This window comes from Toxorhynchites rutilus, chromosome 3 (genome assembly GCF_029784135.1).
Source record: "Toxorhynchites rutilus septentrionalis strain SRP chromosome 3, ASM2978413v1, whole genome shotgun sequence".
NCBI classification, from domain to species: Eukaryota; Metazoa; Arthropoda; class Insecta; order Diptera; family Culicidae; genus Toxorhynchites; species Toxorhynchites rutilus.
Genome location: NC_073746.1, coordinates 279,605,247 through 279,625,487, shown reverse-complemented (window position 1 = coordinate 279,625,487; position 20,241 = coordinate 279,605,247). Strand labels below are relative to the sequence as shown.

The 20,241-nt window shown below is 37.8% G+C and overlaps 2 protein-coding genes across 3 annotated transcripts in view; one reads left to right on the top strand and one right to left on the bottom strand.

Annotated features, from left to right (window-relative positions):
• Positions 1 to 20,241, bottom strand: part of LOC129779844 (60S ribosomal protein L30) — a 269,784-nt gene that overhangs the window by 113,140 nt on the left and 136,403 nt on the right. The window lies entirely within an intron of this gene.
• LOC129779841 (nose resistant to fluoxetine protein 6-like) lies at positions 5,553 to 17,661 on the top strand. The gene is made up of 6 exons (XM_055787581.1): positions 5,553 to 5,813; positions 14,223 to 14,445; positions 14,497 to 14,661; positions 14,715 to 15,006; positions 15,063 to 16,155; positions 16,216 to 17,661. The coding sequence occupies exons 1-6, from the start codon at positions 5,606 to 5,608 to the stop codon at positions 16,308 to 16,310; spliced, it is 2,076 nt and encodes a 691-aa protein (XP_055643556.1). The 5' UTR covers positions 5,553 to 5,605; the 3' UTR covers positions 16,311 to 17,661.

Here is a 20,241-nt window from a genome sequence, read left to right as displayed (position 1 = left end):
AAAACACGCGTTTGAAAATCATGATGTGTTTTGCAGCATGACGCTACAGAAAATCGTCTTTGCTGTAAAATTTTTATTTTTGGAGTTGGCCGGTTTTGCAACAAGGCGACACAGATATTGTGAGAAATTTTTTATTGCAATCAAAATTGCTTGCATCGAAACGTTAAAAATGCTGTAGAATAAATTCGGTGTCTCAACTATGTCGAAAACACGAGTGTATGAATGGTATAAGGCATCCAAAACGGCATCCACGTCAAGGACGATCATCAACCTCTTCAACTGATGAAAACATCATTAAAATTAAAAGAATGGTGCTCGGAAATCATCATCAGAGAGCTATCCCGCGAATTAAATATCTCTCACGAGTAGTCTTCGGAATGCGCTGCTGATATGACCAACTTTTTTTTTGTACCCAGCTCTCACTTCCTGCGCACACCTGCGCTCGGACGAATCAACGTTGATTCAAATGTTGAGGTGGTTGGAATGGGGGCGCGCTGTTGGTAAACGGTTTTATTTTTATGCTTAGGTTATAACTAGCGAAGACAAAACGGGCGATGATGTGGGGGTATGACGGACATGTTAAGAAGATCTTCAATTGTATCTTTGGAAACTTATGTTTCCCAAAACTTGAATGCAGTTTATTACGATTCAATATACTGTTTATCGACAAATCGGCTAAATGTTTCTTAAAAAAGTTTTTTTTTGTAAAATTAAAACAGAACAAAAACTAGAACCTTTTTTTCGATGCGGGTGACATGGAATGGTGAGGGGAATATGGACAGGTTTGTAATATATGAAGCGTAGAAGTTCAACGCTCGTGAGAGGAATAATTTTATTCAACCTTGGTCGGAACTCATCACGAATGTCCGTTAAAGTTTATGCTGAAATTGTGTTAATCCACTTAGAAGTGATATTATACTTTTCAGCAGTATGAAGGACAGACCCTCAACTATTTTGCTTTTGGTTCCAGTCAGCTTCTAGATAGTCCATCTTCGGCGATTCGATTTCCGTTTATAGATGCAGGGCATGCTTTAGAAATAGAAAAAACCCTCAAAATGCTTAATTTCGAAGCCGCAAAAACTATATCCACACTCGGAATCATGTTTGATTTCGGTTTTTGTGTCCCTTCGCCACCTTTGATCAGTATTCATTGTCATAGGGTGGTTGAAATATCATGGAACAGCAAGTAGAAGGTGTTCTCTCTGTTAATGAGAACACCTTCTACATGCTGTTCCATGATATTTTTTAATTTTTTTCAAATTCAATGAGTAACTACACAAATCAACCATCTGGTCATCTTACCCCCATTGTCCGTCTTACACGCACCTCCCCTATGTGTGTATAGGATGAGGCGGGTATCACACAAGTGAGAAGGAATGTTTCATATTTGAATTCTGCGTCGTGCTGATTTTGGGCTCACTTGTTTCTGAGTTCGGTACTCTTCGTACCAAGGGAGAATACGTGTTTGTTATGAACGCACGCTAATGAAAATTGAACTCGAGTGCAGCACAGCGTATGTTTTCGGAAGACTGCTCACGAGACTGTTCGTCATATTTTGGATGATGTTTTGGGCATGAGAAAAGACGTAGCACGACGAGTGCCAATAAGTTCATTTTTCTTTAACAATTTCATCGCAATCAAGTGGCTGAAGACATGCTTTAACGATCAAATTCTGATCCTACGTTCTTTCAACGCATAATTACTGGCGATGAGACATGGGTGTGCCTTTTTCTATTTCCGAAACACAAATTACCGCTTCGTGGGACCCGCTTTGACAGCATTGAAGACATATTTCAAAACGAATTCGCTGCGTGAACTGAAGGAAATTTTTGAATTCAGCCATAAAAAGTGTTGGAAAAAGTGTATTGCTTTTGAAAGCAATAATATAAATATATAAGATAAATAAAGGATTTTCTTTAAAAAAAAACATAAATTCCCGATATATATTTGACAGAATGTATGATGCTTAAGGAGATTTTTCTATGTGCCAACAATTCATAAACAGTAGTGATTGAATTTTCGCGGAAATGTATTGTTTTAGTTGATAAGCCATGAATCATTGGTTATGAATCGAATTCATGGTAGCAATCAACGCACTTCAATCGGACGACGATAAGATAGATATAATTCACAATGACAATATACCAAATGATGACGAATGAAAATTATATTCCAAGGGTTCTGGAGATTCTTCCTGTCGTGGGGACGAAGCGATTCACCCAATGTGTTACATCTACCGGAAGCTTTCAATGGGTTCCAACATGGACCAACGTGGACAACACATTACCGAAAGTATGTTTCTAGTTCTGTTCCACAGGAGGCCAACGTCCCAGCTGCCTAGTAAATTTCGGTATGTGACGCCGTTAGGCAAGGCGAGGATAGTAATTACTGCCACTCTTGTTTTACACCTCCGACACAACGCAGCATCTGATTCTACGGTAGTGTTCACGTGAAATGGCATTTGGTGTCATGCGGTAACCATTTAAACAGCTGTTTCTTTGTCGGAGTGCGGCGAAGTCCAATGAACGAAAGGGTGAATAGGTCAATAGTCGACGCCATTTGGCTCAATTCATTTTTCATTTGTAGTTGAGCTGGTTTAAGCATACACACTCTACCCTACATCCTGCTGTTAAACTTTTGTAGTTCGTTGAATAGCAACAGAAACTTACCAACATCCTCCTACTATTACGGTTACCACTTTTTACGCCAGGAAACGACATTTTCGTTGGGTTTCAGCCATCCAGGTGGGGCCGAAATTGTAGGGCAAGAAGATGTGCTAGTGTGTATTTATTTGAGGAAATAATTTCTCGAAACGCTGGTGACTGTAACTACGCTCAGAACATTCGAGATGGTCCTTGGGTTTTTTTTGCGATCTCTCACATACGAATTAGGTTTGTCGGCAGCTGCAGCTGACATGAGCAATTGTAGCATAGAGGATGGGATAATTTCTCGACGTCAAGTTTATGCTGAAAGCGGTTTTTGAAATGAAAATGTGAAAATTTCTCTGTTGAGTTCCTTTCGTTATCCTGACTTGCGTTAATGTTTCATTTTCATTTCACTTTTGAATAGCTTCCATAGTTTGGTGTACCAACTAAGTAGGTCTAGTTGGTTCGTGTTATTAGAATAATCACCTGTTAATTGTTTCGCTCGTAGGTTATTATGTTGGGAAAACCATTGATCCGATGGACTTATTAATGTTAACACAATTGAACGCAGCAGAGCCCGCTCACTAGCCGTATTGACTACAGAGTGGCCTCCGGGTCAAGCAACGTTCAGCTTGTTTGTGCGGCTGGGAGTTTTCGAATTCACTAAAATGCGTTCATCGAACCGCTGGTTGGTTACAAAGCGATTGATGCTGACATTTTCAACGGAAATTTAATCACGCATTTTGTGTACCTAGCAATAGCTCTAATAGCTAACTAGCATCACCGGGGGTGATGCTAGTTAACAAAAGGGGGGTGATGCTAGCTAACAAACGTTAACAGTAGTTAACAAAAGAATAAAGGATTCATTCGGAATGAGTAATATTTAGCCGGTACGTGGCGTTGGCAGTTCTGAAACCGAAGAGTTTTGGAGCGGTAACCATTGGGAATCAAATGAAAACTCCGACGAAATGCGGATTTGTATCGAACTATTAGGCTATCAAAAAAGTCCTGCGGTATTTTTTTTTGAATTTTCATTTGTTCATAGAATTAGTTACAATCATCTGTTTTAAGTCAAATATGCGCCGTTTTTATCGATGACTTGTTCCCAACGAGATGCCAACTTCATAATACCCCTGTTATAGAAGCTCGTTTCCTTATTGGCAAAAAACTCGGATAGCCAATTTTAACAGGCCTCTTTTGTGGCTAACTTCTGACTACCTAGCTCGTTCGCCATGGACAAAAAACAGGTGGTAGTCACTTGGTGCAAGGTCCGGACTATACGGCGGATGCAAAAGAACCTCCCATCCGAGCTCCCGGAGCTTCTGGCGCGTCACCAAAGAAGTGTGTGGCCTGGCGTTGTCCTGATGGAAGACAATGCGGCCTCTGTTTATCAAAGATGGCGTCTTCTTCATGAGTGCTACCTTCAAGCGGTCCAGTTGTTGGCAGTACAGGTCCGAATTGAGCGTTTGGCCATAGGGAAGCAGCTCATAATAGATTATTCCTTGACAATCCCACCAAACACACAGCAGAACCTTCCTGGCCGTTAATGAGGGCTTGGCCACCGTCTGAGTCGCTTCAGCGGGCTTCGACCACGACCGTTTGCGCTTCACGTTGTCGTAAGTGACCCACTTTTCATCGCCAGTCACCATCCGCTTCAGAAACGGGTCGATTTTGTTGCGATTCAGCAGCGATTCACATGCGTCGATACGGTCAAAGATGTTTGTTTTGCGTCAACGTGTGTGGCACCCATACATCGAGCTTCTTTGTGAATCCAAGCGTCTTCAAATGGTTAATAACGGTTTGATGACTTATCCCCAGCTCTTGGCCGATGCTACGGCTGCTACTATCCCGGTCTTTCTCTGCTAATTCAGCGATTTTGTCGCAATTTTCGACGACAGGCCTTCCGGAGCGTGGCGCATCTTCAACGACCTCTACACTAGAACGAAAACGTTGAAACCATCGTTGTGCGGTGGAAATGGAAACTGTATCGGGTCCATAAACTGCACAAATTTTATTTGCAGCTTGAGATGCATTTTTGCCTTTGTCATAGTAGTACTGATTTTCTCTTTATTTCTCTCTTTTCTTTTATTTTTCTTTTCTTCGGATTTTCTCTTTATTTTGCTCCATATTTGCGACACTATAACTCACGAACGACTTAACCAAACAAAACACTGTCAAGGACTATATTATAGCACGCAAAAATACCTTTCCAACAAGCTATAGTATGACTCGATACAATGAATACAACTAGAACTACGCGCTTACAACGACACCTCGCGGAAATACCGCAGGACTTTTTTGACAGCCTAATATGTAGCCCTGAGTATAATGCGATAATATTATCCTACAATGAAAAAAAACAGAATTGAATCAGGACGAACACATATTTAACCGGCGGCATGTGGCGTTGTTCAAGTTGGCACGTAATTATTTTGGACGGTGAACATTGAACAACGAATTGAAAAATGAAGGCAGCGAGTCGTCGATGTCGATGATTTATTTGTTATCGAAGTTGTTTACGATTAAAGTAATACAGGTGTCTATCGCAGTTTCTTTGCACTTGATAAGCTCTCGAACTAGCCGATGATCCACTACTTATTGGTGGGGGAGGGGTTGAAGTTCCAAATTCTTTCGATTCATTCAAGATAAGGGGCAGTAACGTACAGTCCTTCGGAGGGGATCTCTTTTGCTGATTTCTAATCGGATTAAGAAGGTGAGGCATCCAGGGCGTCGATTAAATTTGCTCGTTGATAGCATTTGACGGTGGTCACCCGAGGCATCCGACGGATGCGTAACACGCTATCATCTATCGAAAATACAAATAATGACGAGTTCGATAGCCATCACCAATCGGTAGTGGTAGTGTGCACCTCATTCACTTGAAGACGACGTATAAAATATTGAAATAGTTCACCGCGGCTTACTAGTTGAATGGATGTCGCGGCGTTAGTGGCTTTTAAATGGCGATCTTAGCGTTTGCGGCGATTCTCAGTAGCTTCCTGCGGGGTGGTATCAGTTTAGGAACTGTACCGAGTAATTTGTGGAATAATCTTAATTGGCAGCAAGTTCTCGAGAATTTGGATCAGCGAAACGAAACAAAATGCGATCTTCAACTGCAGGCGTTCGTAGATGGTTTGGCGAATTTCAACAGTTTATGGGCTATTCGAAGTAAGTTGGTATTGGGAGTTAGTTTTGCTCGAAGTAGTAGTGAGCTATGTAGTTATGTGTATAACATATTTGTGAAAGTAATACGAAAATAATACGAAAACGAATTCAAACTAAATGTGTTATTGGAAAAAACGAACTTTACATAACGTGAGGTGCCGATATAATTCGAAGAATTCTAAAAATTAACAAGTTTACGACAAATTCTAAACTAAGTCCTGTGTGGCTCTATCTGACACTCACTCGGTTTAAAGAACGTGGCTCATGATGATGGATCTACTTCAAACAATTTAGGATGATAGTATAAATACATAAAAATATATAGTATAAATACAGAAAGCATACCTTTTCTAGTGTCGGAATGTCGAGTCATCAAAGGGGATACGCCATCGATTTTTCTACTGAACATTCATTTTAGGAAACAAAGTCATTGCTCGATTTCATCTATTCGACATTCAGTTAGTTTGCTTCGATGCAATATAAGACTTGTTTTCTGGACTATTGCTGCTTTAGGTACATAAATGTGGGAAAAAGAACGCGAGTATTGTGGTCCTAGCTATGAACACGTGCAGCTCATGTTGGTGGCGTATTTAAGGGGGTATTCTAGTGTAGAGACACATATTTCGGATGTTTTTTCGAGCTCCGTAAAAATGAAACAAAGAGTATTTTTACGACCCATTATATTATTATTTGTTCATCTATCTTTTAACAATAAAACAAAAACTGAACGGAATGAATTTACGAAATCAGTGTTCTGTCGAGAGAAAAAAAGACACAGAAATTGGCTTAGCTGCTTCGAAACAAAAATGTGATGTTGAAGACAAAGAAATAAAGTTTTTTCCTCGACTTGAAATTTAAATTTTGCCATACGGCCGCTCTAGAAGCAGCATACACTCGACAAAAAAAAATGAGAGAAACAGAGTGCGAAGTCGAAATTTTTAGGTGTTTTTTTTAAATGCTGTAACTTCGTGGAAAATTAACACATGAAGATGGAAAGTATATTTTTTGAAGTTTCAACTTTCGTGTTTTGGAATTTTCTATGAGCATCTTTTTTTCCTGTTGGGTACATTTTCCACTACGACCAGTTATTTCATCTATTCTATGAGCATACTATTGTTTGGGTGGGTGAATACGTTGTGGTTAAAAATGTAGGGAAGAAATTAAAAATCGTCTTCTGTTTTTTTAAACTTTTCGTAGACTAACATAAGTTTTCGCTAACCAGCTCAAGAGCAAATCCAATTAACCTTATCAAACAACTTTCATTTGATTGCTAGAACGTTATTGTAGGACATTTCCATAGAGATATTCATGCTTAAAAGAAAAATTATCACATCGTCGTCTTTGGTGATGAATAATGCGCGAATGATGATCGCGTCGCTAATCGAAAGGTAGTTTTGAAAACTCCAATAAATTCTGTATAAAGCAAAAAAATATTTGAATTTTTTGCATCGATTTAAAGAACGTGTCAAAAATACGTTCTATATAGTGTTTTAAAAAGTTTTCTGTAATTTTTCTAATATCGCAGTAAGTTCTAATGTCAGCAGGTAAATTTTAGTCTGGTGTAAAGTAATGCTTTGAAATCCGGACGCTTAACCGCTCACGAATGTAACTTCAACTACAAAAAAATATTGACATATCATAGCATGAAAAAATAGCGTTCCTATTGAATTAGAAGACCTTCATCTAAGTTATGAATCACAGAATTCCACAAATTATGTTATATTTGTTCAAAATTTGAAATTTTCATTCATAGTGTCGTGATTTTAAATCAGGACACTTTTTTAATCATGCTTTGAAATCCGGACACGTGTTTTTTTTTGCAATTCTTCGAGAGAAATTATTCGTTAATTATTGTAGAACTTATTAACGGGTGCGTCATAAGTAGCGGGACTAAATGGAAGCACGTTTGGTACAAAAGTTTTTTTTTATTAATTCAATTATTTATTGTATTTTCACAAGATAATCACTACAAGATGGCGCCAGACATGTATATTTTCAAAATCCTACCAATATGGGTATCAAATGAAAGGGCTTGATTAGTACAGGGTGGTCCATTTAAAGTGGAAGGATTTGTTTTTGCAATAGCAAAGTAAAGAAGTGGAATTTAAAAAAAAAAATTGAAATTAATTTATTTTGGTCCAAGGAGATTTGTTCTAACTACTTTTTGATTATGATATCTCGTAAATGACCGCCTCTGGCCTTGACCGCAAAATGTGCCCTTTTTTCGGCATTTTCCATCACTTTGCCCAATGTTTCGGCCGATATGGCAGCAATTTCTTGTCGGATATTGTTTATCAGCGCAGCCAGGGTCCTTGGTTTACCAGTGTATACCTTGGATTTTAAATATCCCCATAAAAAAAAGTCAGGAGGCGTCAAATCAGGTGATCTCGGTGGCCAGTCATAATCGCCGTTTTTCGATATTAATCTTCCGGGGAACATTTCGCGCAATAATTTGGTCGTGGTAGCCGCTGTATGGCATGTAGCGCCGTCCTGTTGGAACCAGTAATTGTCCAATTCATTTTCACGTACAAATGGCAATAAAAAATCGGTTATCATTGTCCGATAACGCTCCCCATTCACGGTTACCGTTGCTACATTTTCGTTTTCAAAGAAGTACGGGCCGATGACTTTATCGGCATAAATGCCACACCAGACAGTAACTTTTTGGTCGTAAAGAGGTTGCGTTTCGATGAATTGAGGGTTTTCAGTAGCATAAAACCGACAATTTTGTTTATTCACTCCTCCATTCAAGTTGAAATGCGCCTCATCAGACATTATGATTTTTTGCCAAAAGCCACGTTCATTTTTGGTCATTTCGATGGTCCATTTCGCAAAATCAAGTCGACGTGGTAAGTCAGATGGGTTAAGTTGTTGAGCCATTTGAATTTTATACGGAAACATTTTCAAATCAACACGAATTATGCGTCGGAGAGTGGTTCGAGCGATGCCTAACTCTTGCGAACGATGGCGACCTGATGTCGATGGAGTCTCTGCAACACTGGCTCGAACGGCATCAATATTCTCGTCGAAACGTCTTGGTCGTTGTCTGGACAGATGACTGGTATTACCAACACTACCAGACGATATAAATTTGGCATATAATCGACGTATAGTGTTGTCTCCAGGCGATGTTTTAACTTTATTTTTATTTTTCCACGCACGTTTAGTTAACACAATTGAGAAGTTATTTTGAATGTACAGCTGAACAATTTCAGCGCGTTGTTTAGGTGTGTATTGTTCCATGGTAAAAAATTGTACTGAAATGACGCTTCCAACTCGGTATGACATTTGTTAATCTGACATCTCTGTCAAAAGTTATGGGGTTGCCAGATGCTTCCACTTTAAATGGCCCACCCTGTAGAATACAGTAATTTATGAAAAATGTAAATCCAAGATGAGGGCCGCTACAAAATGGCGGATTATGTATTCTCTCAGAACCCATCAATATGGGTATCAAACGAACGTGATTGACTAGTAGAACACAGTCATTGATGAAAGATATAAATCTATGATGGCAGCCACTACAAAATGGCCGATTACATATTTTGTCAAAACCCCATCAATGTGGGTATCAAACGAAAGAGAAGGACTAGTAGAACACGGTTATTTTTGAAAAATGCAAATCCAAAATTTTTAATAAATTGTTAAATGGTTTTATTGCAGAGAAATATACTAATGATATAGATAATGTATTAAAAACATTTTTTAACGGTTGCATCACGATTGTTATAACGGATGGTGTACTAAAAGCTAGAAAATAATTAGGCAAGTAGCAGTTAGTAGTTATCACACCCCTTTCTTCATTAATCTGCATTGATGAGACTAAAATAAAATAAAATGAAACAACTAACTGTAGATAATGGAAATCTGACGTACCCATTTTGGATTTGCATTTTCTATAAATAACTGTGTTTTACTAGTCAATCCATTTCGTTTGATACCCATATAGATGGAGTTCTGAGAAAATATGTATTCCACCATTTTGTAGCGGACGCCATCTTGGATTTACATTTTTCATCAATAATTGTATTTTACTAATCAAGCCCTATCATTTGATACTCGTATTGATGGGGTTCTGAGAAAATATGTAATCCACCATTTTGTACCGACCGCCATCTTGGATTTATAATTTCATCAATAATTGTATTCTACTGGTCAAGCACTTTCATTTGATACCTATATTGATAAGGTTTGGAAAAAAATATATATGGCGCTATTTTGTGATGGCTGCCATTTTGAATTTGAAATTTTCATAAATAACTGTGTTCTACTGTCAAGCCCTTTCGTTTGACACCCATATTGATGGGGTTTAGAGAAAATATGAAATCTGCCATTTTGTAGCGGCCGCCATTTTGCATTTTCAAGATCATGAAATACGCAGTTTTATAATGACTGCAGAGATAAAGGTGTGTTCCAAATTTCAGATCAATCGGTCAACAGGAAGGGGGTTAAATTTCTATCAATGTGGGACAGCGCTACAGACAAAGTTACAAAGTTACCCACGTACATACAAACGGGTCATATAATCGACCCCGTCCTGTGTACCGAAGAGTTTTGTGATTTCCCGGATCGAAAATTTTTGCTTCACACTCCATACTCCATACTAAGGCTTCTAACATACCCTTATGCAACTTTCTCAATGAGGAATTTAATCGTCAACTTTTGACCGTCCGGATTTAAAATCATTTTCTGGATGTGCTTTTTATTCCGGACAAGGGTTCATGAAATTCACATTGATTTTTGATTTTTGACATTTTTTTGTTAACAGCTATGTACTATATTTGACACTAAACTAAATTGACACAATAGTAACTATCAGTTACATTAATTCAACATGCAAAGAATGTCATGGTTTTGACATAATATTGAATGTAATGAAAAAGTGTCCATATTAAGGTGAAGGTGGAAGCTAGCCACAAATGGCTGCCACAATGGCGCTCATTTCTTTCATCTCCCTCCCTCATCCCTCGCCCGAAAATCAATAATTTTGCGAAACAGTGTGAAGAAAATGATCGTTTTCGCACACTTCCCATCAAGTTATATCAACCAAATTCTAATCGATTACTCACAAGATGTTAAATTTTCATCTGCTGTCGCACTGTATAGTGAAAAACGTCGGAAAACTCGAGCAAGTGCTCTGAAAGTTAAATTTTCATTTTTCAATCTTCGGCAATGGTTTTGTTTGTATTGGTGAAAGCATCGTTATTTTTTCGACACTGATGCCAGACAGCATCATCGAAACAGTTATAAAAACCACTCAATAAAATGTTATTCCTGAGTCATAGCGTTTCATGTCATGAAAATCAATAGAATAAAATTGTGTTGATATCAATACAATTATTATTTTTACGTTTAATGGGTCTATAATGTGAGTTTTAGCAACTTTAACATTGGGTAAGAAAATTGTATTGCAGAGCTCGGAACACTGCCACGGCTGCCTATGCTTTCAAAAACAGTAAACGGAAAAGTATTACATTCAATCAAAATGCCTCGGCCAACGAAGAGAAGGGTTAAGGCTCTCCAACGTGAATATGTGAAAATAATACGATCAACGGAGGAAAATATTTAGATATTATCAACATCGAGTTACTATGCGGAAGAACTTGTTAATACCAAAAGAGCTCCAGTTCGCATGTGTTATAAATTTGCTCATGTTACGCTCGCGTATAATCAGAATTTTAATTCTTATGCAAATGCACCCTCTATATATATTTATATTTGCAATTGTTCATCGGAACATATCGTTCATACATTTTACTTTAGTATTGAATTATTTTTTTTTTCAAATGTATTCAGACTCGTGTCAATGAAGCGCCACACAGTCTGATAAGTGAATTGATCTATTTACGTGTGCTTTGCTCTTCTCTCACAAACACTATTACCCCATTTTTACTCGTGGGTTTACCTATACTACTACAATGGCTAGCTTCCACCTTCACCTTAAGAAGCTTCCGGATTCAGAAGTATCACTGTATCCCCTAAACTCCTGGAAAGTTGCATATTGCTAACATTAGAACTTACTGCAATATTTGAAAAATTATAGAATATTTTCTAAAACACTATAAAAACGTGTTTTTGGCACTTTTTTAGAATCGATACATAAAATTCAAATAATTTTTAAGTCTAATCAACAAATTAGGTGTACGCAAAATTTATTGGAAAAAAAACTACCTACTACAAAACTACCTTTCGGTTTACGATCATTATTTGTTGAATTATTCATCATCAAAGACGGAGAGATAGGTCCTACAGGAACATTTTCTAGCAATCAAATGAAAGCTGTTTGATTAGGTTAATTTGATGCTATTGAGTTGATTAGCAAAAAATTGTGTTAGTCTACAAAAAGTTTTAAAAATAAACAGAAGATAAACGATTTATTATTTCTTCCCGATATTTATGTCCACTAAATCTACACACACCCAGATATGAAAGAATAATACGTAGAATATTCCAGTATTCGATAGTTGGAGCTTTCAAATGGTGTACATTCCATCTTCATGCGTTGATTTTTCACGAAGTTACAGCATTTCGAAAAAGTACCGTTTTAGGCGAAATTTTCAACCGATTTCGTATCTATTTATATTAATGGAGTGGTAAAATTGGTGGCTACACGTTACCTTTTCAGTTAATAGTTTTAGTTATTAAAAAAAGTAACTAAAAGGTAAAGTTATTCTTTTTTAGTTATTTATTAGCGTTTTTAACGACAATGCCGACTTCTATTTTTTTGTTCTTTCATGGATCTATCGTTGTTTTTCATTCGTTAATTTAATTCATTTGGTAACACTGTTCGTTCTCCTTCCACTTGTATACTGATCACCGTACACAGTTCATATTAAGGCGGTTTTATATTATACTGGACGTAGGGTAACCGGCACGTACCGTTACGGTCCGACAAATACATCATGTATTTATATTATCTTAGTACGGATAGTATTATACCACCTTAACAGTCGCCCAGTTAAAAAGAACGTCCGTTCGTTCACTCTTTATGGTGAACTAGTTCTTGGTTATACTGATCAGAAAGAAACAAAATAATCTAAACTTGAGCAGTTTTCGTCCTATCAGTATTCTGTGCAGTTTGTTAAAGGTATTTGAAAAATTGTTTTCACAAAGTACATGATGTTTTTTGTAAAACTAAACGGAAACGGTAAACGGAAAAATTCACATTCTATGAACATAGTAACTGATGTTGCCTCAGGGCTTCATGCTAGAACCTTTACTGTACTAACTATACAGTCATTCCATGCCCAACCGATACAGTGGTTATCGGATTTTCGTGAAAATTGGTAGTTTTGTTCCTTTTCGGAAAACATGAGAAAAAATGGATTTTTTCTTCGTAATTATTGATTGTATATGTTTTTTAATAGTTTGCATGATTTAGAGATAGAGGGCGTTATATTTTTTTATATTTTTTCTTGAAAACTCGGGACTTTCAGAAATGTATTTTTTTTTGTTTTGAGTTATGATATTTCGAAGTTAACATGTTTTGCAGTCTTCTTTCAATATTTCTTTGCGACTGGACTCCCATGCGCCTATAGCGACTGTAACATGGTTACATTATCAATATTCATTATAATTTCTAATTCTAAACTATCATAGAATCAACTTCGATTATTGCTTTTGTATCTAATAAATTAAATATATTGAGTTTAGATAATACAACTTTCCCGGACTATAAGGAACTTCGATCACTATTCTAATTAGATTTTTTATTGAAGTTGATTTTCAACAAATAGAAATTCCATTCGAAAAATACTGCTGTTTTAGCTTTAAAAAATTGGGTAATTCGGTATCAATTAAACAAATCCGTAAGGTTATGGCATGGTTTAATGAGTAGGGGCTTCAGATTCTGGACTGGTCAGCTTGTTTACCAAATCAAAACCTTGTCAGGAACTTATGAGAAGTAATTGGATGCGTAGTAGATGTAGCTTACAAGCAGACTGAATCATTTGAAGAACTCAAACGAGCTGTATCCTCTGCGAAGAACGAGATATACATGGAGCAGCTTAGTCGTAACCACCCCGAATGGATTATTTGAACTGATTGAGAATTAAGGATGACCTACGAATTAGAAACTTATTGTAATTCATTTGAAATTTACGATAATTTTGTAAAGGAGTGAGAGTTTTTCCATCTGGTTCTATAGTTATAAAACACTGGAATTTTAGTTTTTTGAATGTTTCGCGCCTGAACACAACAATAAAGTTGAAATGGCCAGTCTTATAAATGTATATAATTATTGTATTTTACACTATATACTTCAATTCAACCGACTTCTTACATATCTCTGAAAACTCATAAAAAAGTTCTATCGTTGTGAAACACAGTGTATTCATGTCCATGAAAAATATTGTTTAACATATTCGATTCCACACGAAACATCTGTAACCTGATTTATTTTGATAATTGTAGTGCTGGACGCCTGGGGCAAGCTGCCACCGGGAGTGCTCGAGGGCAATCTCGTTGAAATGGGTAATTATGATCAGTGCCGAGGTATTTCCTACGATACCCAACAGGAAGCCGTTGGTGTAATTCAAGGTCGATACTGCTCTGTCAGTATTCCGTTTGGTTTGAATATCAAACGATCGTTCGATATGGATGCCTTAGCTGGGAGAGCTGCTCAGCCCACCACGAGGTATGTAATTAGCACCAGTGCTTCTCAACACTATTATTGAACTATTCGCAGTTCGACAGGTTTTACTATAGGATCCTGTTTCCCGGACACTTGTGAAGCAGTTCATTTGGAAGCTTTACTGAAGACTGCAATTGGAAGTGTTTTACCCGTGGAAGGTTTAAAGCTATCTTGTGAAAAGCCTATCCCGCCAATGGGAGCCAAAGAAATAGCCGCAATGTGAGTGTGGAATTTAACAGAAAAGAAGAAAATTATTAGATTATTTTTTGCAGAGTAATATTCAGTCTAGTCGCAGTACTTGTAATCCTCAGCACAATTTACGAAATTGTTGCCTTGAGGACCTCTCGTGAACCAAACCGTTCTCTGGCGATGGGTTCACTCTACTCGAACGGTATAAATCTCCTCAAAATGTCAATTGGTTCAAAAACGGCAGCTGGTGCGAAATCAAGCACAATCGAGTGTTTGAATGGAATACGCGTGATTTCGATGGTTTGGGTTGTATTCTGTCACAACTATTTGATGTTGCTGTCAGCTCCGAACAGCAACCCAACTGCTATGCTTGATGTAAGCTAGTCCATTTCACAAATAGTAAACGCTTAAAAACAGTAGTTTCCTTCCAGTGGATAAAATCCTACCATAGCGTGTTGGTGATCTCTGGGACGGTTTCAGTGGACTCGTTTTTTCTCTTGAGTGGAATGCTGATTTGTTGGAGTATGTTGAAGGAATTGGATAAAAATCGATACCTGAACCTTCCTTTGATGTACTTTCATCGGTATCTACGTCTGACGCCGGCTTTAGCCGCTGTAGTTTTGTTCACGGCAACGCTCATGAAGTACATTGGTTCGGGGCCACTTTGGAATTCTTCTATGACTATGCAGGAAGTAGCATGCGACAATTATTGGTGGTCGGCGTTGCTGTATGTCCAGAACTACGTTAACCCGAAGAAGATCTGTATTGGACATTCGTGGTACTTATCGGTCGATATGCAGCTTTACATATTATCACCCCTTATAATCTATCCGTTGTGGAGGTGGGGTCGGAAAATTCTAATCGCTGTTGTGTGTTTGGTGCTGCTGTCTATGGGTTGTGTCATAGCAACATTTTTAGTAAATGATTTGCGTCTAGCTTTCATGGGTGGCGCTAGTAGTGACCGAATGAAACTCACCTACTTTCCAACGCATACCCGGATGGGCGCCTGGTTGATTGGAGTGATCCTAGGATATATTCTGCATCACACAAAGAACCGTCGAGTACTGCTTCCCAAGGCCATTGTGGCCTTCGGTTGGCTTATTTCAGTAGGCATTTTGCTGCTTGTTCTGTTTACGAATCATCCACTACAGCAACCAGGAAGCTATGCCGAAATTTCAGTCGCCGTGAATGCCATCTACGAGTCGTTCAGTCGTGTTACGTGGGCATGCGCTCTAGGCTGGATAGTTTTCGCCTGCGTCAACGGTTATGGAGGCCCAATCAACACCTTCCTAAGCTTGCCAGTTTGGCAGCCGCTAGGTCGACTGTCGTATAGTATTTATCTGCTTCACTTCCAGCTGCAGATAATGCTGGCTGGGTCACGACGAAACACGGCCCATTTCGGGGATATTGAGGCTGTACACAATTTCTGGGGTGACTTTGGGCTGACAGTAACGCTCGCTGTGTTGTGGAGTTTGGTATTCGAATCACCGATTGTTGGATTAGAAAAATTGTTATTCGGATCGGGTAGGTGATTGTATATTTTTTTCTTTTTTATCATTAATGAGCACTATTAATTGGTTGTAGCGAGGACACCCGCTTCAAAAGAGCAGCTGGTCGTTAAAGAATCGCGGGAAGATCTCAGCAGCAGCTCGGTGACAAACAAAACTGATCTCGCGTGATAAATGAGAGGGGAAGATTCATTTAGTTCACTCCAGAACATATATTTATTTATTGTTTTGCATGTACATCGGAAGTATTTTGTAGTGATATATAAAGACGAGCTCTTAGTAGCTCTACTACATTACTAGTTAGTAATGTAGAAATATTTTATTGCATAAAAAGACGAATATTCATTTGTTTGACAGTAGCATGATCTTACGATCATAAAAGTGAAAAAGAGATTTATGAACAATTTCATCGGCAAGTTAGCACGCCAGAATCGAAGATGAACCAAAACACTAGTGAGAAAAGCAGTTGTCAAAAATTAACTGAACATTCAAAATAGCCGTACTTGTCAGCATAAGTGAGAGACATGAGTACCAACATAATGCCACAAAAAAAATCTAGAATCGACGTAACCCGCGTAAATTCGAAAGTCGCGATATTTTTTTGAACAGACCTCGAATAACAATCTGAGGCTTAAGTACTCTTTGTTCAACAGTTTTTGCAATGCAACAAACATATTGAAAGATTGCGATACAGATTTTTGAAAGATTTGAGAATAACTGTGACAAAAATTAGACCGCTAGCAGTATTTCATGAATGCCCTCATAGATTCAATGACATAATTTCTGTTGCTTTTTGGAGTATATTTTGCCCCAGATCAAGAGATTGAATTGTTTGTTCCAGGTTGAGAAGCCTGAATTCACGATGCTAAATGAAGATTTTTATCTAACCATTCTCACTAATATCTAATCTGACGTTGTTGTCCAACGCTACTGAATTTGAAGATCATTTGAAAAGTGACAAGAATATTTATGTTGGAATGGCAGCAGAAGAAGCTATCAGAACAATGAACAGCGAAGGAAGATAATTTTTAAGGATATTTGAAGCAGTTTTTCCGTCGAGCTGATCAAGGAAATGAGAAAAAGATTCGATTTTAATGATGCAACACTCAAGGTTCCTGCAATGTTAACACCAAGAAATTTTTCCAATTTAACAAGCATCAACGTTGTATAGGATGCGTTTTAAAGGTTCTTCAATGGGATTTTACAAAATCAGGAGAACGAATATCATGCCCTAATAGTGAAAATGGACCTAAAAGAACTAATGGTTCGCTCGCATTTCCGGCGCTTCGATGCCTTCTTTCTAACGATCTCACTGTGCCTTACTTCTCGGCATACGTGGGGTGATTATTTTCTGAACGTAATCAGAACAAGAATAAGCTTCGGAATCGGCACAGCAACGACACGATGAGCGCAATTTTAAGATAAAAAGATTTGATTGAACATCGTGGCAGCAGATCGAAAATTTTATTGCAATCTAAATTCAGAAAGACTATGTATGAGCATCATCGAACGTACAAGTGATTCGAGGCTTACAAATGTTAATATACACTTACATTTAGTAAGTAAATGTAATTTTGTAGAAAATAAAAAAAAATTATGCTAATAAAACAGATTTTTCTCTACAACGTATATTTTCGATTGTACAGGTTTTTGGAAGATGAAAATGATTATTACCCCTTCTGGTACAGATAAAAATGTGGCAACACTGCATAGGGGAACTGGGTGTAACCCTGGCCCCATAAAGGAAGGTATTGTTTTGTGAGTTCTGAGGGTACATATTGTTATGTTTCCCTCACAGAATCATTGTCTAGATTATTTTCCATGAGATATAAGAAATATCAGTGCTTTTAAACGGCAGTTTTGCAAGTTATAGTCAATTTTCAAAGCTGACATAAAAACAGAGTTCACCAACAAGTACGGGTGAAACTGGCACCCCATGGGGGTAACACCGGCACCCTCAATTTGTCAATAAATATACTTGACACCAGCCGAACCAGTTTGAATGTGGCAACAGCCAAAAGGGAGGTATTCTAATTCTAGATGTCGCCATCGAATATGGTTTGAATCGTTCAACTGATTCCGGAGATAAGGTCGGGTTAAGCTCCGGTGAACATGGAATCTGGAAAAGAAAGAAATTTGATTGAAGCGCCCTTATTTCATCAATTACATTACATTAATACAAATTTGACTCCGTTCCTGTTGACTGATTGATCTGAAATTTAGAACATACATTTAATTCTACTGTCATTATAAATTTGCGCATTCCATGATCTTGAAAAATTTAATTTGGCCGTCGTTAAAAAAATGGCTGAATGATTTGACTTGGAGAACACGAAACATAATAAACAATATAAATTCAAAAAGGTCGCCGCCACTAAATGATCGACTATGTATTTTTTGCAATCCCCTCAATATCGGTATCAAATGAAATGATTTGACTAATAGAACACAGTACATCATGAAAATATTCTGAAGAAAATTAGGTAAGAAATACACGTTGGATTTCCATTATCCACAGTCAGTTGTTTCATCATATACCCCACGATTTTATTTTAGTCTCATCAATGCCTTAGGAACGGATGTGATAACTACTAACTGCTACTTGTCTAATTATTTTATAGCTTTTAGTACATTAAACCGTTTAACTTAAAAAGTTTTTTTCACTTATTTTATTTTCTAGTTTTTAGTAAATTATCTATATCATTAGTATACTTGTCTACATTAAAACCATTCAAAAAAAATTTTTTTTCATTTTTATTTCTTACCTAACTTTCTTCGGAATATTTCGATGATATACTGTATTATATTAGTCAAATCATTTCATTTGATGCCAATATTGAGGGGATCGCAAAAAAATACATAGTCGACCATTTTGTGGCGGCGACCTTTTCGAACTTATGTTGTTCATAGGGTAGTGCATTCTCCAAATCAAGCCATGCAGCCATTTTTTAGCGGCGGCCAAATTGAATTTTTCAAGATCATGGAATACGCAGTTTCATAATGACAGTAGAATTAAATGTATGTTCCAAATTTCAGATCAATCATTCAACAGGAACGCGCCATCTTGTGGTGGTGAACATTTAAGATTTGAATTTATATAAATAACGGTGTTCTACTAGTCAAGCCCTTTCATTTGATACCCATATTGATAAGGTTCTGAGAAAATATCTATCTGAAGCAAAGAACAATTGTAGGTTCTCTTGTACCAGCTTGAAAGGTTTGAAAAGCCAATAATGAAAAACTATTGTGGACTACTTCAACCAACTGTCGTAGGGAGGAGGTACCAACCTTGTAGTAACTGGATCTGTTGAAGGACTTGCCACCACGGTTGAATAGCTGAACAAGAACTGGCCGGATACGTTTGCCACCACGCAGGGTAGCTCAATTGAAACAGGAACAGTTGCACCCGACGGATTGTTAATAATGAATGGTAAATCTCAAAATTGAATATTTTGTAAACTTCTTCAATCAATCAATAATTTCTAAGTTGAAAATGAAATATTGGTAGATCCATCGAATCACGCAGAATCTAATTTCGGTCGAAAATCGGCTCCATTCGCATTCCAATCAGGTATCCGACTTTTATAGCTAATATGTGATAACTTCTTCTTCTTCACGCGAGCTGGTGCACACACGTGGGAAGGCCGCGGTGCTGAGCGGACAATTTATTGGCCGAAAAGCGTGGAGGACATGAACCAGAAGGCATGAGATTTATTTCGGTGTTTGGTGAGTATTTCGCTGCATGGGCGCGCTATGACCTGGCCGGGATATAAAGTGCCCCATTATTGCTTTCATAGGAGGACGCTACAGTCCGGGTGGCTGATAAATGGTTATGTGAAGAGGCTCTTTAGAATTACATTGTAAGCCGTTGTACAATTGCAGGGGAAATATAGCCCGATTCGAGTGTTTGCGAACGGCTGTTATCGTACCGTTCTATCGTCTGTGTTTCGGGCATCGAAACAAACTCTTTGTGTGAAACTTATTCAGAAGTGATTCGAGAGCCATTTCAGGATTGAAATATGGGAAAACTCCTTCCAACAATTATGGTTTTCGCTGCAGAGGAAAAAGGGGAAATGAATCCGTTGTTAGTTTTCACCTTCTC

Coding starts and splice junctions, on each gene's coding strand:
- LOC129779841 (XM_055787581.1), top strand. CDS start 5,606: ATGGCGATCTTAGCGTTTGCGGCGATTCTCAGTAGCTTCCTGCGGGGT. Junction 14,662..14,714: donor GCCAAAGAAATAGCCGCAAT/GTGAGTGTGGAA, acceptor TATTTTTTGCAG/AGTAATATTCAGTCTAGTCG. Junction 15,007..15,062: donor ACCCAACTGCTATGCTTGAT/GTAAGCTAGTCC, acceptor GTTTCCTTCCAG/TGGATAAAATCCTACCATAG.